This window comes from Homarus americanus, unplaced genomic scaffold (genome assembly GCF_018991925.1).
Source record: "Homarus americanus isolate GMGI-L3 unplaced genomic scaffold, GMGI_Hamer_2.0 scaffold48354, whole genome shotgun sequence".
In the NCBI taxonomy this organism is placed as follows: Eukaryota; Metazoa; Arthropoda; class Malacostraca; order Decapoda; family Nephropidae; genus Homarus; species Homarus americanus.
The window spans coordinates 2,684,389-2,698,227 of record NW_024723833.1 but is presented as its reverse complement, the minus strand read 5'-3'; the positions used below and the strand labels follow the sequence as shown (position 1 = coordinate 2,698,227).

At 38.3% G+C, this 13,839-nt stretch overlaps 1 protein-coding gene across 7 annotated transcripts in view; it reads right to left on the bottom strand.

The window, feature by feature from the left end:
- The window catches only part of LOC121863741 (baculoviral IAP repeat-containing protein 6-like), a 146,822-nt gene that overhangs the window by 86,707 nt on the left and 46,276 nt on the right, over positions 1 to 13,839 (bottom strand). For 6 of the 7 annotated variants that reach the window (XM_042362498.1, XM_042362500.1, XM_042362504.1 and 3 more), the window contains exons 21-29: positions 12,710 to 13,085; positions 8,096 to 8,232; positions 7,559 to 7,699; positions 6,779 to 7,370; positions 4,493 to 4,656; positions 3,910 to 4,056; positions 3,501 to 3,707; positions 3,035 to 3,274; positions 1,805 to 2,016 (exon numbers count right to left, since the gene is read on the bottom strand). In XM_042362498.1, coding sequence (XP_042218432.1) covers positions 1,805 to 2,016; positions 3,035 to 3,274; positions 3,501 to 3,707; positions 3,910 to 4,056; positions 4,493 to 4,656; positions 6,779 to 7,370; positions 7,559 to 7,699; positions 8,096 to 8,232; positions 12,710 to 13,085 — 2,216 coding nt within the window. The remainder of the gene's footprint in view (positions 1 to 1,804; positions 2,017 to 3,034; positions 3,275 to 3,500; positions 3,708 to 3,909; positions 4,057 to 4,492; positions 4,657 to 6,778; positions 7,371 to 7,558; positions 7,700 to 8,095; positions 8,233 to 12,709; positions 13,086 to 13,839) is intronic. The other variant, XM_042362505.1, reaches the window with a different exon arrangement.

Genomic DNA, 13,839 nt, shown 5'->3' with positions numbered 1-13,839 from the left:
ATACTGTATACTGTATATTTTTACTGGTATAATATTGGGTACTGTCTTATTAATAACAAACCCTCCCAATCTCCGCTATATAAATTGTTTTTATTTACGTGTCTTAATTTATGACCATTTTCAAGAATGTAATTATCGCATAAATCAAGAGGTTCCTGAATACAGCCACTCCTCGACTTACGACGGGGTTAGGGACTCAAATCCAGGTTGTAAGTCGAAAATGCGAAGATAATACATAGAAAATCTAAAATTGGTGTCTCTTTTTCTTCTCAGCACCATAAAACTCTCACTTTTAAGCATGCCAGCCATTTTAAAGGGAATTACAAACAAAAATTTTGTCAGTACACAGTGCAATCACTAATGTCAGGACTCGAAAATACGTAATTTGAAAAAATTTTGGTACGCCTGGGGCGGTCGTGAACAGGCTTTGTGTGAAATATAACATAGTTTAGGAATGCTTTTAGTGTCCTTGTGGCATGGTTGTCAGCGTTCCCTGGTCACACGCATAAGGTCTATGGTTTGAGTCCTGGCTGGTGAGGTCGTTGATTATATGTTCAAGTCCGCATGTTATATGGACTAAAATAAATAAATAAATAAATAAATAAATAAATAAAATAAATAAATAAATAAATAAATAAATAAATAACTATATATATATATAAATATATATATATATATATAAATATATATATATATATATATATATATATATATATATATATATATATATATATATATATATATATATATATATATATATATATATATATAGTTAACGAACACAATCCGTTCCCGCAGGTTGTTCGTTAACCGAAACATTCGGGAACTGAAACCATTGTTTCAATGGGTTTTTGGGTAATTGGTTCCAGCTCACCGAAAATTGCCTAAATTCAACAAAAATGGTAGAAAAGTTCACTTACTTTGAGGTGTATATGTAGAAGGCTCCTGGGTGATGATGATGATGATGATGATGGGAATTAGAATGGGGGTGGAGGAGAAGGAAGAAGAGAAGGCATTGGGGTGGAAGAGAAGTCACCCCATGGCACCATTTCACCCATAAAATTTTAGTTCTGGTGTATTTCAAGATTATTTTCTTTAAATCAACACTGCACTGCATTATATATTGTCAATATGTAAAATGTATTTCAAAATGACCAATAATTTGGTTGAAAACACAGAAAAAAAGCATTTAGTTGAAGAGAGTCTCAAGCAAGATGTTACCTCCAGTGAAAACAGAGAGAGACTAACGCCTGTTTGCTGTGTTAAGAGGCTGGATGCCTCGCATTAAACTAGTCACTTTACCTTCAATTATGTTCAATAATTGTTAAAATGACTAAAAAATTGAATATTAAACTTTTAAAATTATTGAATAGTATAAACTTCTTGATATTTATTAAAATAGTAATGAATTTAAGCCCTAGAACCGATTAATGTATTGGCGGACTAATACTAAAGCTGGTTGACCGGCCAGTGCAAGCGAAAACATGTTGAGGTCGGTTCGTAAGAAATTCGTTAACCGAATTTTTGTTCGTTAACCGAATTTAAGAATCTTATGGGAGGCAGTTCGTTAACCGAGGCGTTCGTTAACCGAGGCGTTCGTTAACGAGGGACCACTGTATATATATATATATATATATATATATATATATATATATATATATATATATATATATATATATATATATATATATAGTTCAATTTGGCATTAGATTAAGCCCATATATATGTATATCTATCTTAGAAAAAAGAGGGGAGGAGAGGGGGGGAGGGGAGATACACTTAACATCTGGGCAGGAAACAGTACCTGGTGGCAGGAAAATGTAGAGTGTTGGTGGAGGAGAAGAGTGTGGTCATGGTGTTGGCCAGGAAGTCTCCCCACCAAGGTTGGCCAGCACACAGGCGAGCCAGCAGGGAAGCTACACCCACCTGTGCTCCCTTGGGTCCCCGCACACACACTTGCTCCACTAACACCTTGGCCTGCTCTGGCCCACACCACTCCATTAGGTTATGTGGCACCTGTAAATTGACAAATAATTATTTACTAAATGTAATCAAACACTTATTTTAAACTCAAAGACAGTAGTCTTTTTCTTACTGCAAACAGACCATACACTAAAAAGTCAAGATTCACACACATCATCATTATCCCTCATATGTAGTAAACAGAATACACAGTATAAGGAGAGAAAGAAATCACAAAGTATGCTTTTAAATTATGAAAACAAAATATTTTTGGGGTGAAATTCACTTTATAAGTGGATGAGAATGCTCTAGTAGTAATGAAAGAGAACAAGCAATACAAAAATGGGTGAAAAGATGTGCATCACGCAACAAACAAATGACATCAGTTGACAACATGAGCTCATTGAACATCAACAAACTTAATAAAAATAAATAAATAAATAAAAATATTGACAAGTCATCTGAAGATGACATATCCTTACAGGGAAGATGAACAGACGTATGAAAAGAAATACTTATTGGAAAAGCACTGTACCATCTTAGCACATCATGCATTCATATACAGTAATTGCAGATAGTATGCATAAGAGTTGGATAAAAGGCAGAAAGATATATCAGTGTCCTGCCAGTTGTTTGTGTTATGATTCTTTACAGAAAATATCTGTACGTATTATTGGTGAAAGTAAGACCTTCCACCAGCCCTGCACTTTACTTATCTTTCTCTCGGCTCCCCTCCCTGACCTAGACCATCCTACCTCCCCACAACATTATACTAATTAGTAAACAGAAATATGGGGGGCTTCTACTGTATGATAAAACACATCCACAAATAAAAACTAAAATTAACTATCAAATCATTCAAATTAAAAGAGAGAAAGCCATCACCTACCATCTTTGTAACAACCTTATTACCTCTAAAGTTTTCAATCAAATTCACCATAAACTGGCCTTAAGTTACATAAAGCAAACAGGCAATCAGTTACAGTACTTATTGAGCTAATTGACCTGACTAAAATGGTAAAGGGCCCCACAGACATGAATGTCTCCAGGAAGATGTATGCATCTAACTTACCGACATGCCAGGTATGGGCAGCGACAGCGTAAGAAGGCAATTTAGGAGATACTGCATTAGTGTAGCCAGTTTGTCTGATGATGAATTAACTGCTGAGAGTAAGTGTTGTTTATTGTGGTTAGAGCTAGCTGATGTAGGTGAATATGGTGTGGTGGCATTCTCTCCAACGCCACCGATGCACTGTAGACGACGCATCACAGACACAACGAGGTTCAGGTGCTGCTGCTCTAACATACACTCCTATGTAAAAAAATAAATAAATACATAAATAATCAAAATACAGTTAGGAACAAGTGTTTCTCTCACTGCCTCGGTAAAAATATTTATACCGTACTGGTAAGTGACAACTCTTATGCTAATTCACAGTACGTATATAAATATCTTATTCTGAAAACTTATTCTCATATACCAAATGCTTCAGTTTACCTAGATTATTTCACACACAACTTTCTGAATATAAACATACATGATACGCATGTGTAATTTTGCGTTCGAGGTTGGCATCCCGAGAGCCAATGGGCGACATCTCAGAATAACCAAAAGAGGTATGTGGACCCGTAGGAGCAGTAGGACTCATAAGGAGAGGGTTTAGGAGGGACCGCAGTTTACTGCAGGCCAAGCTGTACCGACATCCTATGTCCTCCACCACACTCCCAAGCACTGTCAGTTGAGTCTGAAACAACAACACATTTCATGTTGCTACTGCCATGGTAAAACAACACTATTACAAGGTGTAAAATACACTTTATTTTAAAATTTAATTATGATAATGATTCTAACAGGGATACTGACCTTTAAGTGTTATACTCAAAGCAAAAGTTTACAGTAGATAGATGAAACTCAATTATGCTCAGAAGTAGGGTAAAGTAGAGTACCTGGGCAGAGACTTTGTTCATGACAGCAGGGTGAGGTTGGCCTGGTTGCAATTGCCATGGAAGGATGAGTGTGTGTCCATAAAAGGCTCCGACTGGGATCCGGCACTGTGATGATGTATTCATTCCATATCTTCCAAGAGTCGTCACCTGTAATGCATACAATGAAAACAATGTCAAAATACAAGCCCCTTCATGCCAAGATGGTGCAGGAAAAGTAGGGCACCAACCCAAGCTGGCCATGGACTATGACAAGCGAGAGAAATAAGAAGACCTCCTACGCTAAGAAGTGGAAGCTAACTAAAACAAAATTATATTAGGTTATCTTCTGTTGCATTAGATTAAGTTAGTAACAATATGATTCACTTAAACTTTGTATTATAGTACACTATTATGGTTATCTATATGATTGTCCCTATTTAAACACTAATTTAAAATTTCATTTTTTTTTATTAAATATATAGATTCTATATAAACCACACATATACATACACCCAAAAACAAAGAAAAGGAAAGAAAAAAAACAGTCTCCTTCCTTCTGTCTATCTCTCAAAAAGAATCTATGCATGTCTCATCTCCACTTCACCTTGAGGTATCTACACAGGGGAGGAGGTTGGAGGTCAGCCAGGATCAATGGCCGCATCCCAATATCAGAAGCCACCACCAGCCTCTCTCCATCCATGTCTTCCCCAGTCATCCAGATGTCTATGCTCAGGGAGACCAAGTCACTACAGGCTGGTATTACCACATCTGCCACAGAGAAATTTTTTGTTAATAATCAAAATTTAAATGCTACTATCTTCCTACAGATGTGCATACACCAGAAAATAAATTATATTAAGCATGGGTATACAGTCAGACCAACCCTATTTATGCACTGTACAAAAAAATTCTAGTCATATTAGTTGCTCTATTCTTTCCCCAAGTGATGTACAGGACTTAACGACAAAATAATGTCTGACAGCATTAAATGTAGTAAGAGATAACACTTAACTTATCTACATTACATTTTTCAAATCTTCAATTTCTAATCAGATGCATAAGAGGATACTTTGTTGAATACCAATGTTATTTTCTTTTCCTCTCCCAACAATTACACTCCTATTAATCATACAAAATACACACATAAAACCACTACCTACATAATAATGGTTTATCACCTACTATTGGAGGTACAAATTTTGCAGTACCCATTCTCTGAAAAATCTTATCTGAAACAGCCATGATCACTATCACTTCAGATTAAACAGGACCTACTGTACTTTCATTATAACATACACAATGTTTAAGAAATATAAAAAATACTGAAAAATTATGGGCAGAAAAAAATGAGAAAAAAAAATCGAATTAGAAATAACATTAACCATGATTCCATAAGACCTTACCCATTTACAATGACATGACTTGCAAACAATGAACAACAAAGTTATTTTCAGTGTACATATAATTACAAGATCAACTATTATTTCAGTTTACCACCTCCTTTCCTCACACAGCCAAACTGTGGAATGCTCTGCCTTCTTCTGTGTTTCTATACTTATACAATCTGTCTCACTTTAAAAAGCTGGTTTTCGGCATCTTTGTGGTGAAGATTAACACAATATAACCTTTTTTGTTCTCAATTTTCAATTTCGTTCTGTTCTTTTTTCTTTCTTTTTTCGCCCCCCAGGCCCCGATGTGGGTCGTTCCACACCCCCTCTGACCATCGTAGGGTCAAGACCCATTCAGGCGCTGCTCCTGTTGAGCAGCTGCCTCCCTTGGCCAATGTTCAGCCCATTCCCCAAGTCCCTCTCCCGACCCATCCTCACCACCGGGATATCAACATAATCAAAAGTGACAATTTCGTTTCAGAAAGAAGTGAGACCAGTGTTGAACAGTGATGAACAGTGTTCAAGCCAGTGAATTCAGCACTAGACAGTACCAGTGAGAGCCGTGACCCACCAGTGAGATAAGCACCCCTGGGAACTGACCGCCATCTCCTGACAAGGAGGTGCTAATCAGTCCACCCTGGGAACAAGAGTGGGTCGGCTTCACACTTGACTTTGAAATAACACAACACCACCCAGTAGGGTGGGGTACTGTGACACCACCCCACACCACCCGGTGTCCCCATGACTACGTGAAGTCCTCCATATCAACACCCGAGGACGAGTCACTGTACCACGGAACACCACACCACACGGTGTCTCCATGACTACGTGAGGTCCTTCATATCAACACCCGAGGACGAGTTACTACACCACATGAACACCACACCACCCGATGTCTCCAGGACCAAGTGAGGTCCTTCATATCAACACCCGAGGACGAGTTACTACACCACACCACCCGATGTCTCCATGACCACGTGAGGTCCTTCATATCAACACCCGAGGACGAGTTACCACACCACGTGAACACCACACCACCCGATGTCTCCATGACCAAATGAGATCCCTCACGTCAACACCCGAGGACGAGTTACTACACTACGTGAACACCTCACCACCTGGTGTCTCCATAACCAGCCCAGGCCCGGGCCATCAAATGTAAACTATAATAATTTGTATGTTCAATCATTGTTCCTTCTTTCAGTAATGAAAGCTTTTGTTAAACGACCCACCCACCCCATGTCTTTGTATGTTATAAGTCATTTTTGTCCAATGTATATTTTCAGCCTTCGGGCTGCTGACCTTTTCAATAATTATTATTATTATAACTAATGTATCCAATTAAACCATGATTAAAACTAAATGTCCTTGGTCAAACTGCTTCAATGCAAACAATCCTGATACAAAAACTCAAGATCCACCAAGTTTTTACTAGCTATATATAATATGTAGAGCATTAATGTCTTGAGGACGAGACAAAATAGATTATAAGGAAAACTGACCTGTTAATAAAACTGGAGCACCGAAGTCGAGCACCACAAACCGTCGTGCTCCTGAGTGCATTCTCTCAATAACAAGCATCTGCTGGGGAGGGAGAGACAGGAGCTGCTGCCATGGTGCTCCAAGGCTTCCTTGTATAGCAGATTGAACTTTCTTTCCATTATTTGCACTATCCTTTGGTGGGGGGTGACCTGCTGAAGGGGTCGAGGCCTTACTCTCTAAAGAGCTGACATCCTCATCGCTCTTCCTCTTGGTGTAAGAATTTTGCTGTATTGTATGTTTTGAACTATTTACTTCTTTTTCAGCTGATGAAAGGCCAAAGTCAATCTTACCAGATACATCCAAGTCAACATCACCATTACCCATGTACTGCACAGACGGGTGAGTAACATCCTCGGTCTCAGCCAAGAGGATGGCACTTAGTCCTTCATGATCAGGTGAAGTGTCAGAACTACTGGAGGAAATTGTGCTAGTTTCTTCCTTTCCATCTATGTCTTTAATCTCTCCTTCCAATGGCAGCAATGGATCTACTGACTGAGAGCCTGAGTTTTCTGCTGCCACAACCTTAGCCAAGTTTTGTGTGCGCTGTTTGGCCTGTAAAAATTGATTAGCCCCATTAGTATCATTAAATACATCTTAATCAACAGATATGAATAATTCCAACAAACACTTTGCTCGAACTTCTTCACTCTGCCAGCAACTACAACATACATCTGAAACTACAACGCTGAATTTACACTATTAACTTCATCTGAATTTCAGAAAACATCTCTAACGTCTACCTTTTGAAGGCAATGTTTCATTGAAGCTAACTGGTCACTGAGAGTCTGCAGCTTCTCAAGGTAAGTTTTAGTTGCCTTCTTGGCAAGTAGGAGCTCTACAGCCTGATTCTTAACAGCCATGTCCTCAACTGCCTTGTGTAACTGCAAAATAGGTAAGTGTCCAATTCACTAGCTGACCTTGAAATTTGTGTCTGCTTCTGTGCAGGAGTTACATTTCAAAGATAAAAGAGCTAAGCAAACTATGATGCCAACAGTTTGATAAAATCTTGTCAACAAATTATGTAAAATGTGGAACTTGATCACAAACGGTCTACATAAAAAAGTGTTTGTTTTGTTTTGTTCTTATCAGCTGTTGAGAACGCTTAAAAACAAGCCATATCTCCATAATGTTTTCAGAAAGATTTGAAGTTTTATAGGGTCAAATAAGTAAAAGCCCATAGCCGATAAACATTGAAAGTAGCTTGGAGATTTTCTCCCCATCAATGTCATATGCACATGGCAGCAGTCATTTTATTGTAATGAGAACAGCAATCTTACCATTGTTACAGAAGCATCAACAGCTTTTGCTGTGCCGTTGCTAGTGGAAGCTTCTACTTGGGCCAGGGTGGATGTGTCTAGGCCACCGGGGATGGTGAACGGTTGCATCATAAATGGGCTACCAGGGTGGCCTGCACCTGTTAGAAGTGTACAGCAAAAAAAAAAATAATGTAACAAATCCACAAACACTGAAAATGAGATATCCTACTTCTAACAACTATTTATCTAACTTAATGTAACAAATTCATTAAAACTGATTTACAAGTACTTTTTGTTAAAGGAGGCAGTGGAGTGTTCATCTAACATTACTGTACATGTGTGAAGCATGGACTCAGGATGCTAGAGGAAGAAGTTACAACTGACAGAGTTCATGTACTAGAGAGGAACATCTGAGGTGAAGGATGCAAAGAACAAGATGTACAGATATATGATGTGTGAATGAAAGAAATGTCAGACAAAGAGCAAACCAGAATTTACTATGGTAGTTTGGACATCCACTACACCGTCGACAATTTGGCACCCTGGGGGCTTTGGCCTTGTCAAAAAATAGGATTTGCTGAGTCAACACAAATTTCCTCAATTTTCACCCATTTTGGCATGATGCAGATACAGTACAGTACATTTAACCCACAAAATTCTGTTTATACAAATGAATATTAGGCTCTTAGCTGCAATAATTGAGTACCCAAGCAAAATCATGTTTAATCTAAAAATGCCTTAAGATACATAAACACAATTATGCCCGCAGCAAAGAGCAGTGATACCAATGAGTGTGAATCTCATTGGTGAAACTTCCTCATTTTTTATCAATGGCTTTGACTGCAGATTGCTCCAAACATTACTGAAACCCAAATTATTGAAGCTTACTTAGGCAAAGTTATGTTTACTGTAAAACTGCCTTATATGTAGCTTTGTATGAGACACCAAACTTGTGTGTGCTCTTCCCAGGCCACCCGAGTCATCCACCTTGATGCAACATGTGCAAGGTGATTTGAGCAGATTTGCAATGCCAAATCCAGACAAATTAGTGTAAACCTTAAATTAAACAGGGGCAAAATAATGAGGGTTCAGTGTATTAAGAAACGGGTAAATTGGTGACGGTCTCGGTTGTTGCCACCCCTGCTTTATGGGCGTGAAACCCACAACCTCAGGTACTTGGCTACAACCACGAGTCATTCTAAGAGATCTTTTGAGGTAGTTATGTTGAAGTATTAACTGTTTTGGGCGATTGTTGGAGATGTGGTGAACAGATGGGCAGCGCCACAAAGAGGACAGATTGGATTTCAATTTTGCACTAATACTGTATTAGTTTTAGAAATAATTGAGACCGCAAATCAGTCTGGTAAAACGTACATTCATTTCTCAGGGATGAGTGATTTCTAAAAGTTGGATACCTGGTGGTAGTTTGAACAGAATGCTGATGTTTGGTTGAATGCTTTGGGTGGAGGAGGATGACAAATTGCTGTGTATGTAAGTATGTGGGAGTAGTGTTGTGCTGTCTAATAGGCTGATGAGGTACAGCTTCATGCATATAAAACTGAGTGTGTGTGTGCGGGAAGCAGCAGATGGAAGATGAAAGATGACAACACGAACGAACTCTAGGTACAGTGTCCAGACATCCCACAACTTCTCCACTTCTGAACCTTCACTGCTCTTCTACTGATATGGTCTTTGTTTTTGTAACGATTCCCTCGATAATGACACTTCTATTCACCTTCCCTGGTCTACTCAAGATATATTCCTATGTAATTTTTGCACAATTCTTATCCCCTTTTCCTTTATACAAGGGAACGATACATGATCTCTGCCATGCTTGCAGTAGTTTTCCTTTACCATGCATAACTTGCTTAATTTTGTCATTCATTCCATCATGAAATAATTTACCATCAATACTTTATTTAGTTTCACTCTCCCTGCACCTTTCATTTATTACTGTGTATTTTCACCTCTATAAATGATAGTCACTTTCCATGTCCTGCTCATCCACGAACATTCACCTAATCTCACCTTACAATTCAATTTTCTCTCTAGAACCATATAATATAATATCCTCTATCTGATCCAGTATCACTCCTCCATGTTTACCTCTACTTTACTTAATGCAACCATATTAAACCTTAATCTGTACCCCCCCACCCTCCATATGTACAAAACTGGAATGCAGGAAACATGACACTCCCACAGACGATGGCTGGTTAACAGATCATTTTGCACTGTCCTTGAGTTGCAAAATAAATGCTATTATATTTAGAGAGGAATTAAAGTCAATTCAAAATTTTTTTTATTACACTGCTTCAAATATTCAGACAAGATAAATTTTAATTCAGATACAATTTGTACTGACTTAGATAGATGAAGTGGTAATTTGGGCCAACAAACAATTCAAAATCAATGTCATCCATATTTTCATATTTCAGTGCAGGCCAGTGATACAAATAAACTAAAAACCATGTGCCAAAAACTTAGTACAGGTTGTACCTCTCTAGTCCGGTAACCTCGGGACCTGACCGGTGCCGGACCATGGAAATTTCCGGACCATGGAAATTCACCCTTGAAACACCCTACATAAAGCATAAAAACATATGATAGGAAATAAATAAATAAGAAAAAGTAATACTTCTCACACAAGCTCCGTACCGATGCACCTTTATCTAATTTCTGCAATAGTTCAACCTTTTCCTGGATAGATAGTGACCTGTGCTTTCGCTTGGAAGCACTAGCACCACTTTCACTGCTTCGTGGTCTCTTTGAAGACATATTGAAGGGTTAAATGTTGTAGAGTACTCTGTTTTGACAAACAGAGAGGGAGAAAGCCAAACTGCCGGATGTAAACAAACTTTGATTTCCAACCGCCAGTCCGCCAACGCCGCGTAGCGGTTATTGGGCAAACTAAAATCGTTCCGGACCACAGAATGCCGGACTAGAGAGGTACAACCTGTACATAAGTTTCTCTACGTGTCAGTAATTGAGCATTTTTGAGGTGGTTTGCTGAATCAGCCCTTGATAAAAAAACACTTGTCCTATAGCTACAAGTACACTGACACAAAAAGCTAACATCACTACTTGAATTAACATACACTGGCCACCAAGAAAACAGTAAAAAAATAATAATACAGTAGTGTAGATAAATAAATAAATACATAACAGATAACTAACTCTGAAGGAAAATAAATACCCTCCATTTTGGCCCAGGACAAACTCCACATCTAAAATACACTTAACTTATAAAAGGTAAGATTCTTTATATGCTGGGAAATTTTATGACTATAGTGCCAACTATGCTAGCCCTAAAGATCAACCTGTTAACTAGCCAGCAACTTTGGTCATTAAGTTCAGTAACCACTCATGCAATGCAATATAAACATACCCTACACATAAAATTAGCACAGAAGATTGTTTTACAACATTCAAATCCATATAGAAAAGTCTTATATCCTAAGAAAAACCTAGCAGCCCATAATTTCAAAGTAAACACTGAGCAGATCCTTGTGATGTCATTCTGTAGCCATGTCAAACTAAGGCAGCCAGACTATTCATCTTTATGCTTAGGAACAAAAACTCTTCAGTCATTTCTATTTCCAGGGAACCTTCATACCAAGTGTTTCTTCTGGAATCCACTATGAGGATGAAAATCTACCTAATTTTTAGAGCTTATCAATTTCTTGATCCCATTCACAATAATTGGAACCCTGAGGTCTGAGGAGTTAACCTCATAAACCTGAAGGAAGCTGGGAGTTGTTTAACCCATTATTGATTATAAAATGGGATTCTAGGATCAATCCTTCATTTCTAATCAAGTCCTCACAAGTAATATCATATGTGGATTATTATAAATTGTTTATTATAAAAGGGTCCCAAAGGTTGGTACTAAAGCAAGCCACCTAATATAATGCCCCCAAACTCATGGGGTGATAGCAACAGTACCGTAAACCTCATAAAATCATAGGAGTGAGTGTAAAATTTTCCTTACCTAAATCATAACACTCATATCTATGGTAAGCCTGGTAAGTATATCTCAGAAGTCTCCAGTGGAGAAAACACTTTTGTGTTTTGTTTAAGAATGCAGGCAGAGAAAAGCTGATCAGCAGTGACAGCAGCTACACAGGAAACAAAGTGCATGAAGTCAATATGACCTGAATTTGCTCATATTTGTTTCAGTTTCCTTGGGTAACCATAGCAATTGAGTGCAAGTTGATTCTTTTTTCTTTTATTTTTTAATTCAAGCTACAGATAAAGGAGTCACTTGAGGATTGCATCAGAGGATGGATGACTGGAAGAGGTACATAACTGCAGTGTACAGTACTGGAAATTGGAAATGATGCTGAAGGTACAGGTTGTAAACTGTGAAGGTGGAATGGGCAAAAACAATTTCCTAAAATGGTATTGATGTGTGAGAAGGTTGCAACAGGAGAGGATGGTATTGAGGGTGTACAGAGGCAACGTAGCAGGTGCAAAAAGGAGAAAACAGAAGAGGACATAAGAAAGAGACAGGACAATAAAAAATATACAGTATAGTGACAGGATGTTTTGGGAACTTTGGTTGTGTGCCACTCCCCTCACTAATTATAACAGATGAAACTAAAACAAGACAAACAAGACAACAAATATTCATACCTGTTGATGCTCTTTCCATCTTGGTGCCATCACTTGCCATGTGGAGTGTAAAGTGGAGTGGCTCTACCTCCAGCAGCCCACAGAGAGCACTAGTGTGTGTCAGTCCCAAGAAAGTTCCCACTTGTGAGCCCCGTCCTAGGAGGGCACCTATGTCACTATCGTCGCGCCCCATTACAATATATGGGTAGCCAACGTTAGTTCCCGGGCCGCCACTCTTGCCGTTTACAGCCGAAGAGTTGTGAGTGCTGCCCCCTGGACCACCTTGCAAGCTCCCTGTTATACCCGTGCCACCAAAGCTGATGTTGTTGTTATTATTGTTGTTATTGTTGCTGGTGTTGTGGGTAGGGTTAGAATGCCCTGTTGAATTACCACTAATCTGTTGGCGAAAAACATGAGTCATTAGTAAACTTTTCACTGGAGAGCAAAGCAAGATGCTAAGGCATAAAATATCGTTCATTTGTGGATACAACGAGAGATAATAGTAAAGCATTGTCTAAGCTCTGGATTAGGATACAAGAATGTTGTTTTAATAAATTTTCCTGGAAAAGTATAATCTTCTGGTACTTGTGTCTGTACAGAAGAAAATTGTAAGGTAAAAAGACTGCTAGTTGATGTTTATTGTATACAGTGGTCCCTCGATTAATGAACGGTTCAATTAACTAAATTTCGGTTAACGAATTAGCGCCCATAAGGATTTTCAGTTCTATTAACGAGTACAACTTCTATTAACGACAGCTTTACGAGAAACACGCTTTGGTGCACGCATCAGCTGATCTGCTAGTCCGCCAATACAGTAATCGGTTCCATGTTTACATTCGTTTCCAGTGGAGTAAATATCAAGAAAGTTGTGCTCTTGAAGATTTTTGCATTTTTTATATTAAAATTAATGGTCATTCTGAAATTTAGTTAACATATTGATAATACACAGTGCAGAAATTATTGTGAAACATGAAGAAGGCATTAGAACCAATGCACTCTGTAAAGAATATGGCATGTCATCACCGACTGCCTCTACAATGAGCCATTTGATATGTAAACAAAGCTGCCAGGAATATGACAAAAACACCTCAAAGTAAGTTAAAATACAGTATTCTGTTTTTTATTTATTATTGTACAGTATACTGTACAGT